The 11,643-nt window shown below is 53.6% G+C and overlaps 1 protein-coding gene across 1 annotated transcript; it reads right to left on the reverse strand.

Moving 5' to 3' along the window:
* Window positions 1–376: 376 nt before the first annotated feature.
* KLHDC2 (kelch domain containing 2) lies at window positions 377–9,867 on the reverse strand. The gene is made up of 14 exons (XM_041410395.1): window positions 9,784–9,867; window positions 8,252–8,418; window positions 7,354–7,433; window positions 6,456–6,573; window positions 5,356–5,471; window positions 4,148–4,229; window positions 3,955–4,038; window positions 3,000–3,080; window positions 2,866–2,924; window positions 2,565–2,674; window positions 2,077–2,149; window positions 1,384–1,471; window positions 1,024–1,076; window positions 377–622 (listed from the first exon to the last, which is right to left on the reverse strand). Exons 2-14 carry the CDS (start codon window positions 8,405–8,407, stop codon window positions 499–501), a joined length of 1,224 nt encoding a protein of 407 aa, XP_041266329.1. The 5' UTR covers window positions 8,408–8,418; window positions 9,784–9,867; the 3' UTR covers window positions 377–498.
* Between the last annotated feature and the right edge of the window lie 1,776 nt (window positions 9,868–11,643).

Below are 11,643 nucleotides of genomic sequence, written 5' to 3' on the forward strand. Positions count from 1 at the left end.
TCACAATTGAAGTTCCACAACATAAAAATTCCAAAAAAAAAAACCAAAACCAAACTACAGCCAAGCAGAAAGTAGTGGTGCTTTAACATCTCAAGGTTTACGACAGTTTATCGACCAACAACGGGACAACTTCCAGATCCTGCTTCTAACTCCAGATCCTGCTTCTAACTTCCAGATCCTGCTTCTCTGACCTTAAGCATCTGTGGCAGAACGTGAAGCTGTGCACTAAACACCACTAAAGCAACACTCCAGAGCCGCGGCGCGCTCAGCATTCCCAGCTCTGTCCCCACGGACATCCCCCCCGCCCTCGGGGTCGGCCTCACCCCCTCGGGGTGCACAACCCCACACCTGGTTACAGCTGAAGCTCGGGCTCCTCTGGCATCAAACACATTTATTGGAACGTCTCACACAGAAATAGGTTCTCTCTAGGCCATTGACATGCACGGGAGGGCGAGAAGCAACTACCTAGACGCAGAGGGCTGACACGCGGGCCCGGGCTCAGGAGCCCGAGGTGTTGTTGCTGCCGAAGCGCTGGGTCACGCTGTGCAGCAGGTGCTTGGGCAGGCAGTGCCACGAGCCGGCCAGCATCTCCTTGAAGCAGATCACGGCCTCCAGGCACAGCCTGCAACACGGGGCTGCCGTCAGCAGGGGGGGCTGCGCTGGGAGCTCGGGCCAGAGGCGAGGGGAATCCTCCATCCCCAGCCCCGGCTGCTGCTCTGCTGGGGTTTGGTACAGGCAGAAATGCTTGCCAGTATTTTAGGAACAGGAACAGGTCTAATGGTGACTCGCAACCACTTGTCCTAGAATCCCAGAATGGTTTGGGTTGCAAGGACTTAAATCCCATCCCATTCCACCCTTTTTCCATGGGCACGGACACCTTCCACCATCCCAGAGTGCTCCAAGGCCTGTCCGACCTGGCCTTGAACACTTCCAGGGATCCAGGGGCAGCCACCCTCCCAGGAATTTCCTCCTGCCAGCTAAGCTGGGACACGACACTTCCCTGCTGAAGTCTTGCTCTCTTACCTTACAAGAGATCTTGGCTGGAGGGAGAACACCAGGATTTCGTTACTGTGAGCCTGGAGGGTGGCAGAGACAGAGAGAGAATTGGTTCTGTGGGCTCTCAGCAGGAGCCAGAGCAGCCCAGGCCCACACAACCAGGGAATCCCAGAATGGCTGGGTTGGAAGGAGCTTAAAGCTCATCCTATTCCAGCCTGCCCTGGGCAGGGACACTGCAGCAAGCCTTCAGGTTTCCCAGCCCTGAGGCATCTGCACTGAGGGACTTTGGACAGGAGCAAAGCATTTCCCCCTCAGGCTCTGTCCATGCATCCCCGTGAGAGCAGCGCTCCAGATCCCACGGGAAAGGGAAGCTCAAAACCAACTCACAGCTTTGGAATGGGCCAGAAGGTTGTTGGCACAGCCCCCAAAGATGATCACCTCGCCCTCCTCGCTGGCACAGGCCGTGTGCCACAGCCTGGGAACAGAGAGCAGCACTGCATTAACCCAAAGCCCAGCTCTGGGAAGATCCCTCCTCATCCCAGCCAGGCCAAAGGGAGAAAACCAGGAAGCAGCAGTGCTTCAACTCCTCAGCCTGGCTCAGGTCACTTCCCTGACCAGAGGGAGGAAGGCTCGTGTTTCCCACGCCACACTGGTGCATCACAGATTTAAAAGGCAGGTCAGCAACTCCTATTTCCTCAGCAGGAAGCCAAGGACAGCCCTGGCTGTGCACAGGATGAGCCCCTGGCAGGACCCTGGTGACACCAGCCCGTGCCTGGGTGGTGCCAGAGCAAGGATCTGGCTCCAGTCAGCTCTGCTGCTGGCACTCTGCAGCCAGATCAAGCCCCAAATCCCAGGATCAAACCCTAAATCCTGAGATCAAACCCTAAATCCTCTGCTTCCTGCTGTTTCACAGGCTGCCTGCCCTGTGTGGCCCTGACCTGGAATTCTGGGAGCACACAACAACCTGCACCTCTGGGACACAGAGCTGTGAGGAGGAACCAGGGTCCTCTCTCTGACAGCCACCACCAGGTGCTTCCACATCCCTTCTGTACCCAATTTCCAGGGAAATGTCTGCCATACCTTGGTTTTTCAGAGTAGTTATGCTCAAACTGTACCCACTCGTTCTTGCTGATACAATAAATCCAGGCATCACCTGAAAACAAGCAAATTCCCAGATAAAAGCAGGATTCTGTCAGTTCTGGAAGCTGCTGCAATATACAAATACTCTGGTGTAGCACATCCCGTTTCTGTTTTTACACAAATCAAATGTTTTAGGAAAAACCTTGTAAAACACTGGCTCCTGTTTGACAACAGGTGTTTAATGCAACAGAGATTTATGGGGGTGAAGGTGGAGAATTGTAAAGCTGCCACCAATTGCAATTTGCACTTTTAGAGCCATTTTTGGAGCAGATCAGTTGCTGGGAGTTCTGGTGTCTCCACACCCTCAGCAGCTCCTGCTCTGCGGAATGAGGAGTTGGAGCACACAGGAGGAATTTAGGAATTCAAGGCAATCATCCCAGCTGCTCCAGAGCACAGAGCCACCACCAAATCCCTTTGGAATGACTTACTCAGGGGCTGCTTGTCCGTGGTGAAGCCTCCAAAGAGGAAGAGGTGATCCGAGGAAATGGGCGTTAAGGAATGCCACGAGCGGCCCACGGGGCAGATGCCTTGGGTGAGTCTGGATTGCAATAAAAACACCCCAAATCACCATCAGGGACAGCAAAACCCCTCTCTCTTTCCTGCCCCGATTATTTTTCAGGATATTATTATTCCTGGGATTATTATCTACAGGATACTGCAGTGACCCAAGGGCAATCTGAATTTCTTTAGACACCGAGAATTTCACACGGATCCAGTCTGAGCACCCACATTTCGTTCCACTCCCACGTGTCCAGGTTCAGGTAGTAGAAGTCGTTCATTCTGGACTCCTGCAAGAGAGCAGAGCGTGGCTCAGATTCCTGCTGAGGTCTGGGCTGAGCAGAGCTGAAGCAGGCTGGGCTTACCCTGTATCTGCCTCCAAACACGTAGCCCCTGTTCCCAACCGTGGCGCAGGCGTGGGCGGCTCGAGGGGACGGGGTCTTCCCCTGGGGGGGGACAGGGACAGCACAAATCAGTCACCAGAGGACAGGAGAGGCTCAGCTCAAGCTTTAAGGCCAGCAGGGATCAGAGTGAAAAAACACAGCCAGTAAATCATCCTGTGTGCAGTTTTTGGATGGATGGATGGAAGATCAGAGAACTCCCTGTATAAATTTTGTATAAATTTTGCTTTTAGCACAGGGTTCAGCCACAGAAGACAGACTGTAAATGAGACAGTGAGATAATAAATCCTTAAATTCATAAATCATCAAGTGCCCAAGGCCAGAATGGACAGTTTGGAGCAGCCTGGGCTAATGGAAGGCGTTCCTGCCCACGGTAGGGGTGGGGCTGGATGAGTTTTAAGGTCCCTTCACCCAAACCATTCTGGGATTCCATTAAACACCATTTTTCTTGAGTTTCTGAACCACCTGAGGCCTGTATGAAGCAATCAGAGCAATTCTTTGGCAATCTGGAGCTCCTCGTCTCACACTTCACTTCCCAACCCTGTGGCAACACCAGCCCGTTTCCCTGTTCCCGAACACTCCAAATGCGTCTATTTGCAATTAGCAAAGTGTTTAATTTAGTGTTTAATTGCCTCCCGACCACAATTCAGCCCCCAGGGACAGGAACCAACCATCCCCTGGCACTGAGGGTGACAGCAAACCCCGCTGCCCTGAGCACAACGCAGCTGCAGCATCAACCAAAGCAAGCGACAGGAAAAAATGCATGAAAAGAGATCTGAAGAAAAGGCAAATTTCCTCTTTTTGCAGAGTAGATCTGTCTAAATGAATGGTTTAAATTCAGTGGAAATGGCTCCAAGAACACTCCTAAATAACATCACTGAGCTGTGACTTAATTAACTGACAGCAAAGCATTAATTACCGTAGTTATGGGCTGGCTCCAAGTGAAAGTTTCAAGGTCCAGAATGTGAACGTGGTCGTTCCACCCCCTAGGAAGACCTGAATTCTTAAAAAAAAAAAACAAAAAACAAACCAACATAAAGAAGCAACAAGTTTTACCAAGCACTGATGAAATACTGAAAGTTGAACCAGAAATGGCTTCCAGGGTTACCTACCCAAAAAGAAGTTTCATCGAATTCAAACGTTCCACGTTGCTTCCCTTCAGGAAAATAGCCATAGCCTCCAAAAAATATCAGCCTGGAGGAAGACATGGAGCACGAGCTGTGAGAAATTCTGTCACATCTGTCAGTATAAATATAGAATATAAAGTGCTCAGAAAACCAGGGAAGCTCCTTGGTTTTCCAGGTGAGGGCTCTGTTTGTGGCCCCACTGACCCTCCCACCCACGCTGGATCCCTCTGGAGCTGTTTCCAGCCCCAGGCTCCCAAGCTCTGCTCCACTTCCAGACCTCTGAAGCTGTCAGGGTGTGCAGCCTGGTCACTGCACAGCGTTCTGTGGCCTTTGCCACGTTGTTCTCCTGCAGTTTAAATGGCAATTACCTCCAAGTTTTACTTTTGGGGTTTAGCCTGTGTTAGGAACTGGCACGGCCTTGCCAGGAATTCCTACAGGATTATGGAGTGACAGAAAACAACCTGCAGCACCTAATTAACCACCCACAAGTGCAGCCCTGCAGAGATTCACATCTAAGCTGATGCTATCAGGTGTGCTAATGAGGAGCTCACTCCCCACATCAAGGAGCTGAAAAAGCAGCACTGAGGGCAATTCCACAGAGCCACGGAGCATCCCCAGCTGGAAGGGACACACGAGGGACTCCCCACCTTTCCTGAGTCTCTGCAGCAAATCCCACAGCAAATCTCCTAACTGGGAGCTCTCTCCATGGAGTGGCCAAGGCAGCACAAGAGCTAAACTCCAAAATCACAGAACTAAACTCCAAAATCACAGACTGGTTTGGGTGGAAGGGACCTTAAACGCCACCCAGTGTCACCCCTGCCATGGCAGGGACACCTCCCACTGTCCCAGGGTGTCCCAGTGTCCATCCTGGCCTTGGGCACTGCCAGGGATCCAGGGGCAGCCACAGCTGCTCTGGCAATTCCAGCCCAGCCAGCAATTCCCATTCCCAATCTCCCATCCATCCCTGCCCTCTGGCAGTGGGAGCCATTCCCTGTGTCCTGTCCCTCCATGCCTTGTCCCCAGTCCCTCTCCAGCTCTCCTGGAGCCCCTCCAGGCCCTGCCAGGGGCTCTGAGCTCTCCCTGGAGCCTTCTCCTCTCCAGGGGAACATTCCCAGCCAGCCCCAGGGCAACTGCAGGGAGGAGGAGGAGGAGGGAGAAGCCCAGAGAGAGCAGAGCCCTCGCTGGGGCCTCACCTGTTCTTGTGCACCCACACCCCCAGCTTGTCCTTGGACGAGGGGGGCACCCCCTGGCACTCCACTCTCACCCACTGCAGCACCTTGTCCGTGGATCTGGCATTTAGCATGTAGAACTGGGAAAACAAAGAGATTTTTTTAAACTGACACGGTCAGCTTAAAGCTTAAATCTGCTGTTAAAACAGCACCTTTAAATTAACATGTGTTGGTACAGAAATAGTAATAAATGGAAAGTTCTTTTCCTAGCTGAGAAGTAGAGCACTGAAAATATTTGCAGCAAAAGGTGGATTCACAAATCAAAAAGTTCTGACCTTTTTGCAGACTCAAACACCTTTTACACCACTAACAGGGTTCTGGGCACTGAGCTTCAGCATCCAAAAGCTGTTGTGGGATACAGTGAAGGTGTGTAGAGAGCACAATCATCTTACAGCTACAAAATGGTTCAGAAGTTTACAAAGTGACAATTTTTACAGTATTACCCCTTCTCTGCATTTACATAATTGTACAGGAAGAGAATCAGCTGCTACACTCACATACAAGACTGAAATGTGAGAATGCCACAGCAGGAAGGGAAGAAATCACACCTTACAAATGAGGTTTGTTTCAAACTGTCTGCAAAAACTCTTTCCAACTCCTTCCAGCTTATATTTACAAAAGAAATATATGATCTTATATTTAAATGGATAAACTACATATTTATATAGACCAAAACTATTTAATTTAAGCCACAGTGCCAAACTATCAGAAAAGATCATTAATTAATTCCAGTTGAAGGGGTGGTGATCGGTCAGCGATCTTGGAGGGCTTTTCCAACCTCAATGATTTTGGGATTCTGGGATTACCACAGACTCCAGGGAACAGAAACACTTCAAGCCACCACCAGACCAGTTCCTGATATTTTTCAGGCAACTCTGGCAACTCCCATCTTTTAAAATCAGCAAACTCAGAGGCAGGGACACAATCCAATTGCTGAGGGGAGTTGCACAAGGACAGAACCGATGCCAGCTCGGGGTGTTCCTGCAGTGCTGTGAAACTTCCAGGGCACAACCCCCACGGGAAAGGATGATATTTTTATATTCTACTGGAAAGGAATTCCTGACCTTGTTGGTGTTGCCCCGGGCGTGGTGCCCCCCGAAGAGATAAACCACTCTGTCCACACACACGGCACAGCTGCCAGACATGGAGGGGGGAACATCTCCCTCAGTCTTGCTCTTCTTCCTGCAAAACCAGGGTGGGATCCTTCACCTGCTCCCAGTGAGCAGGGATGGGCTCCACTGGAGGGTTTTAATTACCCCAGTTCCCACCTTTTCAGATGTAACAATTCACAAAACAATCCCTACGATGGAGGGGTGGGGAAAAGGTAGTTTAGTTAATACATGGGTTTTTTGGGGGTAGGAATCCCATCTGCCCAGCTCAGGAGTTTGGAATGCTCAGAATCCTGAGGCTAAGAGGATTCACCTGTGTCAACTGCAGGTTTCCACTTTGCTCCTGGATTTTTCCTGTTTGTAAACGTCACAACCACAGAGAGGAGATTCCAGCCTGTGCCCCAGGCTGTTCCTGACCCCAGGGAGGGCTGAATCCCACTTCCTGCAAAGCACTGAGCAGCTTCTGTGGCTGCATCAACCTTGAAAAACAACTCCTGACAAGGCCAAGAACTCAGCAGGGATTCCCTGACCACCACTGGCATCAAGAGTGGTACAAACACAATTTCCAGCTGCTCTATCCTATCCCAGGAATCCCAAAACACCTCACACTGCTGGTGACACACTCCTATCCAGGCTGCCTGGCCCAGCTGCCTCTCCTACTTCATCCTGGAAAAACATATTGGATGCTTTCACAGGAAAAAAAACCCCAAACCTGAAATATCTGACACACTTTTGCAAGACTTTGATAGGTGGGAACAAAGAGATCAGGGAATTCTCTCCCTGCTCAGTCCCTTTCCACTCCAGTTCAAGGATTTATCAATTTTTTTTCCCCCAAATTAATGATTTACTGTACCATCTTCCAGTTTCCATGTTGTAGATCCATATCTCATCCCTAGGCAGGTAGAAGTCATAAAACCCCCGGACCTGGGCGTTCTGCAGGACAGGTCAGACAAGGAAAAGCAGGGTTAGAAGGATATTTGACACATGGAATTACAGACTCCTGGGAATGTCTGCACCCCTCTGGGATCTGATCCCAGCAGGAGCAGTGCCTGTGCTTCCCACACTCCTGTGCCTCCCACCTGCACAGAGAGCAGCAATCAGCCCAATTTAGCACCTGCTGGGGACAATCAGCTCCCAGCAGAGCCAGACAGGGTAAATGGAAGTTAAATGGAAGTTAAACCTCTGTTTTACAGCCTGAGCCAGGGAGCAGAAATGAGCCAAAAGCTCCTTTTTCATTCCCCCACACCCTCCATGACAGGAGTTTATCTACTGAGTTCACTTTCAGTGAAACTGCAGAGTTTCGGTGTCAGTTTCAGTGACAATGACTCGGTCACTGAAATGATTTTGTGGTGCTGCAGCACACGCACCCCCCTGTGTGACAACAACAAACCTGGGATCCTTACCACCCCAAAAAACCATTACCACCCAAAATGACAAATTACAAAATGGAATTACAAATTACTACCCAAAAAATACAGCTGTGCAAATAAAACCACCACTCCCAGGGCGCACAATTCCCATCGGACAATACTCCCTTCACCTTTTCCCACAGGCAAACGACACCCCAAAAATCCGTGCATCTGCCAAGCCCTAACACCCGCGATTTATCCCAACGTTGCAAAACACCCCCGGGGGGCCGCGTTACAAATTGCTGGCTGGAGCCGCCGCGTTGCGGGGGAGGAATAACTGGGCAGAGTCACGCCCGGGCGGATGGACGGGACGGTTCCCAGGCGGGAGAGGGGCAGCTGTACCTTGTATCCTCCCCAGACGTACATGCAGCGCCCGTCGGTGACGGCCACGTGCCCGCTGCGCTCCGCGGGGCTGTCGTTCTCCAGCTGCTCAAAGTTCTCCTCGGCCGGCGCCGGCAGCTCCTCGTCCGCCGGCAGCTCCTCGTTCTCATCGGCCATCTCGGGACGTGCTGCGGGCGCAGGGACGCGGAATTCCCTCAGCGGGATCAGCCCGTCCCTGCCCAGACCGCCAGCAATCCCACCCTGCGCATCCCTGGCAGCTCCTGGAGCTCTGGCAGCCTCGGGGCTGTGCCCATTCCCTGGGGAGCCTGGGCAGTGCCAAGCACCCTCTGGAATAGTGGAGCCTTTCCCGGGTATCCTGATCCTCCCCTGACGCAGTGTGGGGCTTGGAAAAGCCAGGATGAACTACACGCGGCTGGAGTCAAAAATGTTCCAGGCAGGGACTCCTCAGTGTAATGGTTACAGCTGCCAATGTGCCCCAAAGTGTCCCTTTTTAAATATATTTAAAATCTGATCTGTAAATACTTAGATTGATTTGCCCAGAGCAGCTGTGGCTGCCCCTGGATCCCTGAAGCGTCCAAGGCCAGGCTGGAGCAGCCTGGGATAGTGGAAGGTGTCCCTGCCCATGGACAAGATGAGCATTAAGGTCCCTTCCAACCCACACCATGTCAAAAAAACCCCACGATGCCAAAAAAAAACCCAAAAAAACAATCCAAAGGGGAATAAATTTGACAGCTTTGCCCACAATAGCAGCAAATCCTGGAGCTCTTCAGTGTCCCCCACACAAACCTCCCACAGCGGCTCAGTGCAGGACAATGTCCCCATCCCACACAAACTCCCACAGAGCCAGTGTCCCTGCTCCAAAGCCGTGCAGAACGCCAAACCCCAGACTGCGCTGGGAAAACACAGCCCAGCAGCCCGAATTTGTGCGCCCAAATCCAGGGAAAAGGAGCTCAGAGGGACAAGCACACCCTGCATCCAGGCTGGATACTCTGCTGTTGCCACACACCGCTCCTGAGGGGTTTTTGCTGTTTAATTTTAATCAGTCCCGCCACGGAGACGCTGCACCACCTCCGGGGGGTTATCTCTGAGTTTTAATTACGATTTCTAATTTAGATTAGCAAGCCTTGCCCACAGCCCCACAGTGAAACAGGCCTGCTTCGAGCTAGCGGCGTCTTCACCGCCTCGGAGCAACAACAGCGATACAATATTTATCGAGAATAGATACGCACAACACTCTGTAATTCATTTTACCCCTCAGACACGCCGGGCCGTGTCCCTTCAGCCATTTCCCCCTCAGCTCCCCGCAGCCCTGCGGCTCTGCCCACGCCCCTCACGCACCGCAGCCGGGGGCTCCTCACGACCCCTTCTCCTGTCGCGACATGCCCGAGCGCAGGGCGGGCCCGGCGGGCTCCTCACGACACGCTCAACTGTCGCGACATGGCGGCCGCCCGAGCGCTGCCCGCCGCCGTTACCGGCCCGGCCCGAGCCGGCCCCGCGTCCCTCAGAGCCCCCCGGCCCCGTCCCGCTCCTACCGCGGCCCCGGCGCTGCCGCTCCGCCGGCCCTCGCTCCTTCCCTCAGCCGCGGCCGCGCCGCAACATCCGCCGGGCGGGCGGCACCTTCCGGCGGCAGCGCGCAGGCTCCGGCTCCGCGAACGCGCCCGGGGCACCGGGCAGCCCGGGGTTAACACTGAGGGAGTCTGAACTGCCCCCAAAATCCACCCCGGGGCACCGGGCAGCCCGGAGTTAACACTGAGAGAGTCTGAACTGCCCCCAAAATCCACCCCGGGGCACCGGGCAGCCCGGGGTTAACACTGAGGGAGTCTGAACTGCCCCCAAAATTCACCCCGGGGCACCGGGCAGCCCGGGGTTAACACTGAGGGAGTCTGAACTGCCCCCAAAATTCACCCCGGGGCACCGGGCAGCCCGGAGTTAACACTGAGAGAGTCTGAACTGCCCCCAAAATCCACCCCGGGGCACCGGGCAGCCCGGGGTTAACACTGAGGGAGTCTGAACTGCCCCCAAAAACCACCCCGGGGCACCGGGCAGCCCGGGGTTAACACTGAGGGAGTCTGAACTGCCCCCAAAATCCACCCCGGGGCACCGGGCAGCCCGGAGTTAACACTGAGAGAGTCTGAACTGCCCCCAAAATCCACCCCGGGGCACCGGGCAGCCCGGGGTTAACACTGAGGGAGTCTGAACTGCCCCCAAAATTCACCCCGGGGCACCGGGCAGCCCGGGGTTAACACTGAGGGAGTCTGAACTGCCCCCAAAATCCACCCCGGGGCACCGGGCAGCTCCAAAATTGACACTGCGAGAGTCTGAAGGGCTCCCAAAATTATCACTGGAGCACCCGGGCACGCCGAAAATCACCCTGAGGGGACCCGAACCGCCCCAGAATTAACACCGGGAGCGTCTGAACCGCCCCGAAATTAACCCCGAGAGCATCTGAACTATCCCCGAATTCACCCTGAGGGCACCTGAATCACCCCAAAAAAATCACCCTGAGGGCACCCGAACCACCCCAAAATTAACCCTAGGAGCGTCTGAACCACCCCAAAATTAACCCTGGGAGCGTCTGAACTATCCCAGAATTCACCCTGAGGGCACCGGCACCCCCAAATTCACCCCGGGGGCACCCGGGCACCCCCAAAATTAACCCTGGGAGCATCTGAACCGCTCCAAAATTAACCCTGGGAGCACCTGAACCACCCCGAGGGCACCCGGGCTCCCTAAAATTAACCCTGGGAGCGTCTGAACCGCTCCAAAATTAGCACAGGGAGCATCTGAACCATCCCAAATTCACCCTGAGGGCACCCGAACCGCCCCAGAATTAACACAGGGAGCACCCGAACCACCCCAAATTCACCCCGGGGACATCCGGGCACCCCGAAGTTAACACTGGGAGTGTCTGAACCACCCCAAAATTACCACTGGAGCACCTGGGCATGCCAAAATTCACCCTGAGGGCACCCGAACCGCCCCAAAAATCACTCTGAGGGCACCTGAACCGCCCCAAAATTAACACTGGGAGCATCTGAACTGCCCCACAATTCACCCTGAGGGCACCTGAGCCACCCAGTTAACACTGGGACACCCCAAAAATCACCTTGGGGGCACCTGAACGACCACAAAATTAACACTGGGGGCATCTGAACAAGCCCAAAATTAACACTGGGGCACCCGGGCCTCCCTAAATTCGCCCTGGTGGCACCTGAACCACCCCAAAAGTCACCCTGAGGGCACCTGAACCACCCCAAAAATCACCCTGAGGGCACCAGAACCACCCCAAGATTGACCCTGGGGGCTCCTGAACTACCCCAAATTAACACTGGGGGCACCTGAATAACCCCAAAATTAACATCAGGACACTTGAACCACCCCAAAATTACACT

Source organism: Onychostruthus taczanowskii, unplaced genomic scaffold (genome assembly GCF_017590055.1).
Source record: "Onychostruthus taczanowskii isolate IOZ18803 unplaced genomic scaffold, ASM1759005v1 scaffold100, whole genome shotgun sequence".
Taxonomy (NCBI): Eukaryota; Metazoa; Chordata; class Aves; order Passeriformes; family Passeridae; genus Onychostruthus; species Onychostruthus taczanowskii.